This window comes from Sphaeramia orbicularis, chromosome 8 (genome assembly GCF_902148855.1).
Source record: "Sphaeramia orbicularis chromosome 8, fSphaOr1.1, whole genome shotgun sequence".
Classification (NCBI taxonomy): domain Eukaryota; kingdom Metazoa; phylum Chordata; class Actinopteri; order Kurtiformes; family Apogonidae; genus Sphaeramia; species Sphaeramia orbicularis.
Window position 1 is genome coordinate 49,035,055 of NC_043964.1, and position 14,237 is coordinate 49,049,291.

The following is a 14,237-nucleotide window of genomic DNA, read 5'->3' on the forward strand; positions in this document are numbered from 1 at the left end:
TGTAATTTTTGCATTTCACAAATTCATCCCACGGGCTGGACTGGAACCTTTGGTGTCACAGCTCTGACCCTCAGGCCGTATGTTTGACAGCCTTGGTTTAAAGAATAGAAATACATCTCATAAAACAATACATGCTCTTTAAAATCTGCCTATAAGATCACATCAAGTTATATCATTTTATGTCAATATCATTATGTTACTATTTCAGCAGCCAGTGATGTTATTCACCACTAGATAAAAGATTGGGGAAAAAAACATTCTTCAATTTCTACTGTCAAAATAATAAAACAGTTTTGTCCATTTTAAGGAGATTCTTCCACAATAGTTGAGTATGATATTGCCTAACTCACAGTCATGTTCCTTATGCTTACCTGGTGATCCACCAGAAGGTTATTCTGGAGAGGAAGGAAGCTCCAGGTTCAGGGCAGGGGTTCTAAAAACAAAAATATTACACTTAGACACAAACATCTCAAATTTTATTGCCCCTTACATGGGTGGAGTCCTCAGCTCATGAATCTCATTTGTTGTACTGCCAGGTACAACACATGCATACTGCATAATACTACATAAAATACACAATGCACACTACAGTATAATGAAATATAAAAATTAGGGCTGTCAAAATCAGTGCTGATTTATCCATCATGAAAATTAATCTGATAAAAAATTTCAACGCAATTAGCACATCTGCAGCGCAGAATGACTCTGAATGTCTCTGCCAAAGCATTTGGAGCAGTTTGTCCAAATACAGCATGCACAAATGGTCAGTTGATCCGGTAGCGACAGGCAGCAGAACCAACCCATAAAGATGGAAGACACTAAACAGCACGTTGGCCCTCTGGATGGAAATATGAGGACAAAAAAACCCAAGATGAACAGTTGTTTCAAGTTGTTGTGTTGAAACTGTTGAAGATGTTTAATGAACACGTTAAGTGCATATATATTCCCTTCTTTCTTGAGTCTGTTTGCTCATGCAAAATGAAAGTCGATTAATAAAGAGTGAAAATTAATGATATTTAATCGAAATTAATCCACAGCAACCCTGTGATTAATCTGATTAAAAATTTTAATCGTTTGACAGCACTAATAAGAATGCACATGCATTACAGTGGAAAGCAACTTGAATAAAATTACATTTAATTATGTTAATTTAATTGGTGAAGCAAGACAAACACAATGATACGGGAAGGATCTCAAATACGTACACTGTTGCCATATTAAAGTTGGAATAAATTATTTTTACTTCGTATGAAATGACTGTGATAATATGATTAATTCTAAAATATAACTGGAACTCAGTATGTAATCTTTGTACCACGTCAAAGGTGATGACTGATGTGTATAAATTAGAATAAAATGAGGAATGTGTCTGAAAACAAAATTATTCCAAATTTATGGGCAACAGTGTGCGCAGATATTTACATATATTCATGAGGTCAAACTGAAGGAATAAGTAAGTTAGACAAAATGAAATAACAATGAAATAAATCTTTAATTTTAGAAATATGGATTGTAAGGGAGAGTAGATGGTTGTAGGGTAACAGTTATTATTATTAGTAGTAGTAGTGGTAGTAGTAGTAGTAGTAGTAGTAGTAGTAGTAGTAGTAGTAGTAGTAGTAGTGGTAGTAGTAGTAGTAGTAGTAGTAGTAGTGGTAGTAGTAGTAGTGGTGGTGGTAGTGGTAATGGTAGAGGTGGCAGTAGTTGTAATAATAGTGGTGGTAGTAGTAGTAGTTAGAGCCCGACCACTACTCCCTCTGTCTACCTCACAATTTCCTTCTGCAGGCATGCCTGGGTATTAATAGTGTAGGGGAGACCAGGGACAGTTCTAACACAGGTCAGTTGTAACTCTTGCAATTGCTCCAATCAGGAACAACTTAGGACTCACCTAATTCACTCTGCACATGCTCAATTTAGTCCTTAGTCCACATGGGAAGTTGTAGTGCCATGAGGCAGACACATCAAAATTTGTGAGGGAAAACATAATTTTGTGGTAAGTAATATCTTTTACACTAATTATTTTTGTGCTTGCATAGCTTACTTTGCAGTTGGACTCATTAAAGGTAGGTGTAGCTTACATTTTAAAGAATGATTTATCAAACAATTTTTATGTTGCTACTTATGAAATATAGACACACCTTTTTCAAAAGTCTACTCTCCCCAGCATAAAAACAACCACATCTACAACCCGTGGTTCCCCACAGGTCACAGCCCAGTCTAATATAAGACTATTACACAGTGTTTGAAAGTTGTGTAAATTATCTTTGTGAGATAAACAAAGATTTATGCAACTGTTAATCCACCTGTCCACAATTATCTAATATAAGATAATTATATCCTGTGTAGATCAATGTTCTTATTTCATATATCGGCCAAAATATCAGTTATCGGCCAATATATTGGATATCTGCTTTTTTTTAGCCCCAATATCGGCATCGGCCCCAAAAATCCCATATCAGTCAGGCTCTGATAGTAGTAGTAGTAATAATAATAATAGGAGAACAGTAGTAGTAGTAATAATAGTAGTAGTAGTGGTAGTAATAGTAGAATAGTAGTAGTACTAGTGGTAGTAGTAGCAGTATAAGTAGTAGTATCAGTATCAGTAGTCATACAGGGTGGGGAAGCAAAATTTACAATGAACATTTAGTTATTTTTTCTCAGCAGGCACTACGTCAATTGTTTTGAAACCAAACATATATTGATGTCATAATCATATCTAACACTATTATCTATACCTTTTCAGAAACTTTTGCCCATATGAGTAATCAGGAAAGCAAATGTCAAAGAGTGTGTGATTTGCTGAATGCACTCATCACACCAAAGGAGATTTCAAAATAGTTGGAGTGTCCATAAAGACTGTTTATAATGGAAAGAAGAGAATGACTATGAGCAAAACTATTACGAGAAAGTCTGGAAGATACTATTAAAGAAGAATGGGAGAAGTTGTCACCTGAATATTTGAGGAACACGTGCGCAAGTTTCAGGAAGCGTGTGAAGGCAGTTATTGAGAAAGAAGGAGGACACATAGAATAAAAACATTTTCTATTATGTACATTTTCTTGTGGCAAGTAAATTCTCATGACTTTCAATAAACTAATTGGTCATACACTGTCTTTCAATCCCTGCCTCAAAATATTGTAAATTTTGCTTCCCCACCCTGTAGTAGTATCAGTATCAGTAGTAATAGCAGTAGTAGTAGTAGTAGTAGAATAGTAGAATAGTAGAATAGTAATAGTAGTAGTAGTAGTATCAGTAGCAGTAATAGTAGTATCAGTAGTAGTATCACTAGTAATAGTAGTAGTAACAGTAGTAGTATCAATATCAGCAGTAATATGGTAGTATCAGTAAAAGTAGTAGTATCAGTAGTAGTAGTATCAGTATCAGTATCAGAATCAGTATCAGTAGTAGTAGTAGTATCAGTTTCAGTATCAGTAGCAGAAGCAGTAGTATATGGCCCTAACAGTCCAGTCCAGCGGCCGTAGAACAGACTCATGGCGTTTACAGTCAGATTTGAGGTGGATGTTGGTGCAGATTTGCAGTGTGTGTGGAGTCTCACCGAGTCTTTAACAGAGTTGGAGAAGAGTGGTGGCTGGTCCAAGAGGCACGACAGGAAGAAAGCAACAAGCAGAAGTGTGTAGTAGATGAAGAAGGTGGTGTAGCGCCACACACACACTGTAGACGGCTGAAAAAAGGAGATGGAGAGCTTTGAAACGGTGAAACTCTTGTGAATATACTGTGTATTGGTCTGTTTTTGGCACAATTAAGGTGATATTCTGCCCCAGGTCCTGGTGACTGATGATTACATACTGGACTGAAACAGCTCCACAGTTCCAGATTTACTCTAAAAGTTCATTACATGTGTTGTGTTGAAGACTGACCTGTTCCAGGGCCTGCAGGACCTTGGATCTGAAGGTGACGGTCGCACACAGCAGAGCCAACAGCCAGAAGATCAGCATCACCCCTGACGACTGAACACCTTTCATCCTTTCATACTGGATTAACAAGGTGCTCAGCAACTGAAAACAAGTTGGCAATTTGGACATGACTGACACTTCAACATGGTGTAAAAGGACAAGTCTGCATATATGCAACAGAAAAAGGTCCATCTGGCAAAGCAAAGAAATTCAATTTTAAGAAATTTCCTGCCATTCTCTGAAGCGTAATAAAAACTGCAATAATGTGTTGTATTGCAGTGTTGATAATAGAGAGGGTAATATATACGCCATAGACACTTATTTCATTTCATTTGGGAATTTTTGAGAACACTATGTACCTGACAAATATATATACACACACACACACACACGCACACACACAGGATTCAGACATTAACACTCACTTTAATGCACTATGTGACTAATGGAGTTTCTAAACTACAATGGACATAAACTAAATATGTGCCTCTGACATCTGTGCAATGACATTTTAAGTGCAATATACATACAAGCTTTCTTTATTCTACACAATAGGGTTGGATTATTAAAAGATAATTACCATCGTGTGAAATTTCAAATAACAGTCTTTTTCTTCAGTCTCATTAGATTGCACTAGTTTTCAGTATTTTAGTGAGAATAAACTAAAATAAGACCAAATCAAAATGACTACAGGTGTGTTTTGTCTTGATACACCTTGTCCTTTGATGTAATTTTTTTTTCTTTACCTGTTTCATCTTGTGGAATCTTTTACATTACTTAGCCTATGTCATGTTGTGTGTAATAGGTCATTGAATACGTCATGCATGTCTTAATTTCATTTTCATCCCATTTTCAGTTTGATAAAAATGCATCTCTCTCTCTCTCTAGTTAATGCATAGTGGTTAGGCTCCAAATGTGAAAGATAAAAACTCACCATGGTGAGACCCAGTAAGGTGGGACTGACGAGGTGGACGGGTGCAGATATGACATTGTCATGACTTCTTTCCCAGAAAGAATAGAAAACATCTGCCCAGCAGATAATCCACAATAAAAAGCCAACGGCCTGCAAAGACAAGACATTTTTGCACTTGTTTTGGAAACTATTTAAGGTGGTGCAGTAGTTAGTGCTGTGGCCTCAGCTGTTCTGCAGGTTCCCATCAGTTTCTCCCCAATATTCTCCTGTCAGTGCCCTTGACTGGAATACTAGCATAGAGGTGGAGTTGGTTCCAGGTGCCTTAAGTGGCAGACCAGGCTGTACCAGGATTGGTTAAATGCAGAGGTTAAAGTTCCCTATAGAGACAATAACACTAAACAATGGAGTAGCTGATAGATGCTTCATACATATAAAACCAAGTTCTGATCAGAAAACAAGAAAGGTTAGACAAAATTTGAAATGATCTCTTCATAATGTGACCTTTGTTTTTGCTCTTCTTTGTCTCGTTCAGTGAGTTTTAGCGGCAGTGAAATAATACTTGTACTGTTGGATCAGCGTACAGTGGTATACAAAGGTTTGGGCACCCCAGTCCACACTACTGTTAATGTGAACTGTTACGGAAATGGAAGATGAAATGATGTCCAAAGGCATAAAGTTACAGATGACACATTCCCTCTACCTTTTAAACAGAATATTTTTATATTTTCATCTTTTACATTTTCAAAAAGATAGTTGCTGTGATAGTTGCCCCTTTGGCAACTATCACAGCTTGTAAACACTTTTTGTATCCAGCCAAGAGTCTTCTCATTCCTTTTAGAGGGATTTTTGCCTATTCTTTCATACAAAAGTCTTCCAGTTATGTGAGATTCCCACTCTTTTGAATTCTATCCACAGATTTTCAGTGATGTTTAGGTCAGGAGACTGAAGTCGTCCATTGTGGATTTTGAGGTGTGTTTAAGGTCATTGTCCATTTGTAGAAGCCATTGTCTTTTCAATTTCAGCTTTTTTTTTACAGATGGTGTAATGTTTGCTTCCACACACATAAAAAGACTGACTGAGCACAAGAGGACCAGAAAGTAAAAGAGGAGACACTGTCTCAGGCAGCCATCCACACCAGGGGGCAGCCACCGACCCCGGCAGCCCAGGGCCACTGACACAGTGCCACATCCTGACCAGTGAGAGAGGGCCAAAACTGCCACCGCATCGCGGCAGCAAGGACTCCCACCCACCAGGGAGGAGCAGACCCCAGGGAAGGAAAGCATGCCAAAGAGTTCTATCTGAACCTCATCAGTCCACAAGACTTGTTTCCAAAACACATCAGGCTTGTCTAAATGTTCCCTTGCAAAATTTTGACATTGAATTTTTTGGTGAGGACACAGGGGAGGTTTTCTTCTGATAACTCTTCTACGAAGGCCATATTTGACACTGGGCAGGGGGCAGCAAACTTTTACATACCACTGTAGTGTTAACTCAGCAGTGCAAAGTTTGTCACATTTGTCTGTTGTTTATGGAATTACTCATGACATTCATGTTCTTCTGGTTATGTGGATGTATAGCATCAGCATATAGCTACAAGCATCGCATAGCATTACCATGGTAACACAGACAGAAGTAGTTTAAGAGGCTCCATGTTTAATCTAGTTTACTGTGATGAAATGAGGTTCCCCATTCCATAAAGTCTCTTCTTTTGTCCTTTTATCTTGATGTGACTGTTTATGACAGGAGCATCAGAAAGGAACTGGCATCAGCTTTGTCATACGACTATGAAAAGAGCAGCAATAATGATGAAAAACAAGCTAGTTGATATTAAAAAAAAAAAAAAGACAAAACTCCAATAAAATGTGTTGTTTTACTCACAGTTTTGGCTTTGTTGAGGTGACTCATACAAATATAGCCATTGTCATGTCTGCGGAGGTAGAGGAGGTAGATGGGGGCACAAAGCCAGAGGTAGAAACATGGCAGCCACACCAGCACAGTGTTCTGAAAGCACTGGGTGAGGTCTGGGTTAGCAGTGTGCCATGTACGGTTCCAGTCCTGGGATACAAAAAATACATGAATAAATACATAAAATATATTAGAATTAGAAATAAGCTTTGTTGTCACTGGATAAAAACAACTGTACAGTGCAATGAAATTTTGTTTTTATGTTGTATAAAGTGCCTAGAATTATAAACACAGAAAGCAATTATAAAAGCAGTCAAGTAAAAACACACAAACAAACAAAAAAAATGTCCAATATCAATAAAAATGTGCAAAATGCACAGGTGTGCTCAGAAATAAGTGCAGAATTAATGTTGTCAAGTATTATAAATATAGTCAGTAGTGTAATTGACATACAAACACACATACATATACACAAATACATAAACATTCATACATAAATACACACATACACACACACACACACACACACACACACACACACACACGTAAATCAGTTTATCATTTCTGTTCTGTTTAGCAGAAGATTCTTAAAGTGCAAAAGGAGACTGTATATAAAAACCATCACACAAAAATGTACTGAAAATATATCGTGGAAAATACTGACAATATACATAACTACAACGAAATACTGAAAATATACAAAAGGCCAAATCTATACCACAGACAGAAGAAATATATGCATCATAATGATATTAGGTCAAAGTAAAAATGAGGTGCAAATGAAGCATGACTGTGTGTCACAGTACTGTATTTACATGCTAACAGTGGGCTGGGACATTGTACGATGACACCAACAGAATTTGTCATCTGTTAAACCAGTTTAAAACCAGTAATACAACATAACATTTAATATCTGAGAGTATCTACTGTAAAGCTACTGGTTCTGTGTTAGTTTGTGAACGACCTGCTGTACAACATTACAAAACACGTAATAGTAACAGAAGGGAAAATGTTCATAAATCAGTTTTAAAAAATAATTGGACTTTTTTTCATTGTAGACGGTATGAACACAGTATATTGTCATCTGAGCTGACCTTTACAAAGCAGGTTTAGTACAAACAATTCCGAAACCCTGAAATGAGAAAAACTGGATATTTGGTTCCACAGTGTGAGTTCAGTTTAACTATGAGTCTATCACTCATCTGCCAAGAGGTTCTGTGTACCATCTATTAATTAAATGAAATTAATTAAACGACATTATATTAATATTCACTTCTAATTGAACTCTTCTGGAGGAGCTCTCTGAATAGCCGCTCCATGTTCTTCTTCATAGAACTAATGTGATAGTACATTAAAACTACAGATACATCCGTGATCCACACATTCATTATGTTTCACCGGTCTGAATAAAATGCCTCCAGAAAAAAATGGTGAAAGTTGGAGTTACTAATAAAGACAAATTAAGTCAAAATACTTGGTTGTGTGTAGTTTCTAAGATACAGTCTCGGGTAAAAATGTGAAATTCTCTGAATTAATGACAGAATGGGCTTCACTGAACAGGAATGTTTACCTTAGAACTACCAGATCTACTCCATTACACTGTGCACATTACAATGCATTCACTACATTTATAAATCTATTATATAAATGTACATAAACCATACATATGTAATAACACTTTATTATGAAAACGGCACTTGTCATTTGTTCTACAGTTCACCTTATTTGAGTATGTATGATTTAGCACATTTCCTCTTAGAAGCAGATTATTTCTAAAAAAAATTGTAGGTCAGTGTTTTAAGTGACACATTCACTTTTATTGCATTATAATAAAAATGGTGATGCACATGACACCAGGATCAACACCAAGTTGTGATAGTTCCACCTTTAGTTGTTAGTAAGTTGGATCCAAATATGTTGAAGACTGCAGTGACATACTGTTTGCAGATGTTGTTGTTGTTTATATATATACTTTTACTGTTGTTATTGTTGTTATTTCTATATAGATATTTTTTATATATCCTTTTACTTTTATACTTTTTGTGGTTGTCATTTCAGCTGGTTCTGAAATAATCATATTCAAACTGCAACTCTAATTTCAATCATTTCCTCATGCATTTGTTGACACTTTGACAATCCAAAGTCCATTTTGGCGCCTAAAGGCAGGAGCTGAGACGGGCTGAGAAAATGGATGTTGCTTAGTACCAATTACCTGTTCCCATCCCAGTGACCAGAGAAAACATAAAATACTGTGCGTTGTATGTTCACACTGCCTATAATGAAATTTGCAGCGAAGTTAAAATTTCAGCATTCTTTTCGAGTTGTATTTTCCTCACTGCTTCCAATTCTTTCTTGTTTGTGGTCATATGACAGTGCTAATCTAGGACTGTTGCATCATTTTAATGGGAAATGACCAGGACAGGTACCAAATTCCCATCTTTACCTTAAAAGTGAAATAATGTTAGCCACTGCAGCATAACAATACAGACTTTACCATGTGGTCATGCATGATAACATGTGACAACTGTCACTTCAAAAAGCTGAAGCATGTGGTCATGTATGATAACAGCGAGGGCTGGAACTAATGACTACTTCAATAGTCGACTAATCAGATTAGGAACTGCAAAAAAACAACAACCAAACAATAGTTCTTATTTACATTTATTGCAGCAATAAAATACATTTTCTTTGCTGTAATAAGAACATTTGTTACACAATAATTACAATGCATAACAAAGTTTGTTAAACAAATATTAAATTTAATATTTAATTTATTATTATTTTTATTTAACCTTTATTTAATCTCAATGGGATTTTTTCCTGGTTAAGAACATCTTTCACATGGGAGTCCTTGCCAAGATAGCAGCAGCAATAAAATACTTTCAGTGACAAATGACATCCGTCTGAACACAGACAAAGGTAAAGTAACAGTCTTAGTCCTGCTGGATCTGAGCGCTGCATTTGACACAGTCGATCATGTGATCCTGTTACAGAGGTTAGAGGACTGAGTAGGCATCTCTGGTCCTGCCCTGAAATGGTTTAAGTCCTACCTTGAGGACAGGAAGTATTTTGTTCAAATCGGAAACTGTGTGTCAAACCAAATGGCAGTGACCTGTGGGGTCCCCCAGGGGTCCTTCCTGGGACCCCTCTTGTTCAATCATTACATGTTGCCCCTGGACCAGTTAATACACAGTAATAACGTGTCCTACCATAACTATGCAGACGACACTCAGATTTACATCTGGCTGACAGCGGGTGAACATGGGCCTGTGGACTCACTCTGTGACTGCCTCCAACAGATCACTGTGTGGATACAAAACAACCTTCTCCAGCTAAATTCAGACAAGACTGAAGTCATTGTCTTTGGCCCACAAAAACCAAGAGAAAGTGTCAGCAGTCATGTGGAATCTGTTACTCAGAAAGCTAAACATCAGGTTAGAAATCTGGGGGTAATAATGGACTCAGACCCAAACTTTAACAGCCACATTAAATCAATTACATCATCAGCCTTTTACCATCTCAAAAACATTGCCAGAATCAAAGGTTTACTGTCTAAACCAGACTTAGACAGACTTATCCACGCATTTATCTGTAGCAGGTTAGACTACTGTAACGGCCTTCTCACTGGACTCTCTAAACCAGCTGTAAGACAGCTGCAGTCCATCCAGAACGCTGATGCTCGAGTCCTGACTAGAACCAGGAAGTACGACCATATTAGTCCTGTGCTCAGATCTCTGCACTGGCTTCCTGTCGCTCAGAGAACAGACTTTAAAACAGGTCTGCTCATTTATAAGTCTCTCCATGGTCTAGCACCAAAGTACATCTGTGACATGTTGGTCCCATATGAACCATCTCGGACCCTGAGAACCTCATGGACTGGTCTTCTGCTGGTGCCCAGAGTCAGGACTAAACAGGGTGAAGCTGCGTTTCAGTTCTTTGCAGCTAAACTCTGGAACAGTCTTCCTGATGATGTGAGACAGGCCTCTGCCGTGACAATGTTTAAGTCCAGGCTGAAAACAGCTGTTCAACTGTGCATAGAACAACTGAAAGGGTTCTATCTGCACTCTGACAGTTTACTTTGTTTTAATTGATTATTATTTATGTTTTATTGATTATGTTTTAATTGTAACTGTGTGTTTTTAACCTGTCTCTTCCATTTTTGTAAAGCACTGAATTGCCCTGTGTATGAATTGTGTTATACAAATAAATCTGTCTTGCCTTTCCTTCTCTCAAACAAAAGTGCATTTTGTGCAGAACAACTACAGTCTCCAACAAAGTTTGTTAAACAAACAACTAAATACTCAAGAGTTGCAATCGGTAAGTGCATGATGACACTAACGACCTGCTGACTAATAAATTAGTCGTCAACTCATTTTGCCATCAACTATTTGCTAACTAGTCGACTAGTTGTTGCAGCCCTAATAACAGCATAACATGGTTTAGTCTTGTTAATGTACAGTGAAACTGATCCGACAGAAAAGATAAAGGATTGAAATAAATGAGGCAATGATCCACAGACAGAACAGTACACTCTGTCTTATTTATTACAATGCATTTTAAAATGAAAACCGCAGGATCAACCTTTGGCAACAGTTGGCATTTGTTAAGACACATTCACTAACATGAAGGCACATGTCGTTAATTATAAGGTGATAATTGACTCTGAAACAGGGAATGTTGGATGACGCTGTATTCTGCACAGTTCTACTTCAATCCATGACCAGTAGAAAGATATGATCCAACATGACCAACAGCCTTTCAGGACCAGTCCACATTCATATGTATTTGTTTTAAACACATACAGTTTCCTGGGGTTAACATTGGCAGCCAGCAGACCAGTGTGTTCAAAACTTCCATCTTCTTCTATCAGCTTCTATATTCCCTTCTATTTCAGTTTTCAGGTTACAGATACATTTCCAATACTCTTTGTAGGATGAATTAATTGCTTGTGTTAGTTTGTATATATGATTTGTACACAATTACATACAGTAAGCACAGAAAATATCTACACATACAGTCTGTTTTTTTTTTTTTTTTTTTTTTTTTTTAATTTTCCATAACATTATACATTTGTTTTGACTTTCTGTTTTTGACTGCTGCAAAAAATACTGTATCTTAAGTTATATTCTGTGATGAATATAAATAAGAGCCATTATTTTTTTTATTTATTTATTTATTTTTGTTATTTTGCACTGCATAATCTGACTAGTTTACTAGTCATTGCAGTAGTAGATGACTAGTCAACTATTGAAACAGTTATTAGTTGCAGCCCTGACACATATTACTGCATTGACTGAAAAATAGAAAAAAATATATATTTTATCAATTTTCTGTCCAGATGATCCCATGTAGCTTCTACAATATTCAGATTTTTTTTCTGAAATACATAATATCCATTTTTCAGTCATTGCAGTATTATATGTATAACATGATTATTCAGCAAACATGTAAACAGTACAAACAAAAACGCATTTCAGACAAAAAAATAATAATAATAATAATCTGAATATTATACAAGCTCTATAGGATCATCTGGACAGAAAAGGGGATAAACACTATGAAAACCTCTGGGACATTATGAAAGTGTGTGATATAACACAAGATGATTTAAGAAAACATCCAAGAGAGGTGAGGATGTCCTGAACCTAAAAGGAAACCCCCGTAAACCCAGACCTGTTTACTTGTGTTTAGTGTTCAGTACATTTACATCTGTTTAACCAGCGGTGGCCTGGGGTGTCTGATTCTCACATTTTCATTTGTGCCGCTGACTACAGTATAAGGCAGTGCTCGGAGGAACTGGGGCTGATGCCGGTTTAGGTGAAAACAACTGGTTTTAGATGAAGAAAAAACAGAGCAATGTTCTCACCCAGAATGGATCGGATCTGTCGGGGCTGCAGAACTTATCCAACCCTGTATGGCCCATTTGACGCAGCGGTAAATAAAGTCCTTGGTGCTGTCGGTGATCCGCTTTAGTTTGGTAACCGGTGCGCAACAGAAAGGTACTGGACTTCTTCACATCCTGTCTGAGTCAAATTCAACATGAACTGAGCATACTGCCACCTGCTGGACAGGAGGATGCAGTTCTGTTTCCTGTGATTTCCTGAACTGTGGTGAATTCTCATGCACCAGTATAGAAGTAAATATGTCTCATCAGATTTTGAATTATAAAAGCCATTGAATTCCTAGCACTGATTTTTTATTTTATTTTTTGCACCGAAATTGAGTATCTGAATTTTTTGCATTTGAATTTTTGCGCCTGAAATTTTTTAATTCTAAATTTACGAACATAGTTGAATTCAGAGACAAATAATTCAGATACTTAATTTCAGTGCAAAAAAAAGTTCAGATACTTAATGTCAGTGCAAAAAATAATTCAGATACTTAATTTCAGTGCAAAAAAAAATTCACAAAGTTAATTTCAGTGCAAAAAAACAAAACAAAAACAAAAAAACAGATACTTAATTTCAGTGCAAACACAAATTCAGATACTTAATTTCAATGCAAAATAATTCATATAGTTAATTTCGGTGCAAAAAAAATCAGATACTTAATTCCAGTGCAAAAACAAATTCAGATGCTTAATTTCAGTGCAAAAAAAAACAAAAAACAACTCACATAGTTAATTTCAGTGCAAAAAAAAATTCAGATACTTAAGTTCAGTGCAAAAAAAAAACATCAGATACTTAATTTCAGTGCAAAAAAAAAAAAAAAAAAAAATCAGATTTTTAATTTCAGTGCAAAAAAAAATTCAGATAATTTCGGTCCAAAAAAATTCAGATATTTCATTTCAGTGCAAAAAAAAAAAATAAATTCAGATACTTAATTTCAGTGCAAAAAAATTCAGATACTTCATTGCAGTGCAAAAAAAAACAAAACAATCAGATACTTAATTTCAGTGCAAAAAAAAATTCACATAGTTAATTTCAGTGCAAAAAAATTCAGATACTTAATTCCAGTGCAAAAACAAATGCAGATACTTGATTTCAGTGCAAAATAAATAAATAAATAAATAAAAATCAGATACTTAATTTCAGTGCAAAAAAAAAAAAAAAAAAAAATTCAGATACTTCATTTTTGTGCAAAAAAATCCAGATACTTAATTTCAGTGCAAAAACAAATTTAGACACTTCATTTTGGTGCAAAAAAAAAAAAAAAAAAATTCAGATGATTTCAGTGCAAAAAAAAAAATTCAGTGCTACAAATTCAATGTTTTTTATAATTCAGAATCTGATGAGTCAGGTTTACTTCCATACACCAGTATGTACCTTAAAACCTCCAGACCCAGCAGTGCACTGTTGTCCTCTGTAAGGGACAAAAGGTTTACTTAAAAAACAAACAAACAAACAAAAACTGTACTGCTACTCCACTGCAAAGGATATAGAAAAATAAAAAAAGGTATCTGGAAAAAAACTTTTGCATAATCATCCTGCTGTTTCCAATTAGGTCATTATTGAATGTAAAAAAAAAAACAAACAAAAAGAGCCAGGAGTTTTACTTTTCTAAGTCTC

At 36.1% G+C, this 14,237-nt stretch overlaps 1 protein-coding gene across 1 annotated transcript in view; it reads right to left on the minus strand.

Annotated features, from left to right (window-relative positions):
• Nucleotides 1-12,733, minus strand: part of abcc1 (ATP binding cassette subfamily C member 1 (ABCC1 blood group)) — a 56,931-nt gene extending 44,198 nt beyond the window's left edge. Inside the window, exons 1-6 of the mRNA XM_030141559.1 lie at nt 12,596-12,733; nt 6,703-6,879; nt 4,846-4,974; nt 3,876-4,013; nt 3,554-3,679; nt 372-433 (exon numbers count right to left, since the gene is read on the minus strand). Coding sequence (XP_029997419.1) covers nt 372-433; nt 3,554-3,679; nt 3,876-4,013; nt 4,846-4,974; nt 6,703-6,879; nt 12,596-12,652 — 689 coding nt within the window. The 5' untranslated portion in view covers nt 12,653-12,733. The remainder of the gene's footprint in view (nt 1-371; nt 434-3,553; nt 3,680-3,875; nt 4,014-4,845; nt 4,975-6,702; nt 6,880-12,595) is intronic.
• Between the last annotated feature and the right edge of the window lie 1,504 nt (nt 12,734-14,237).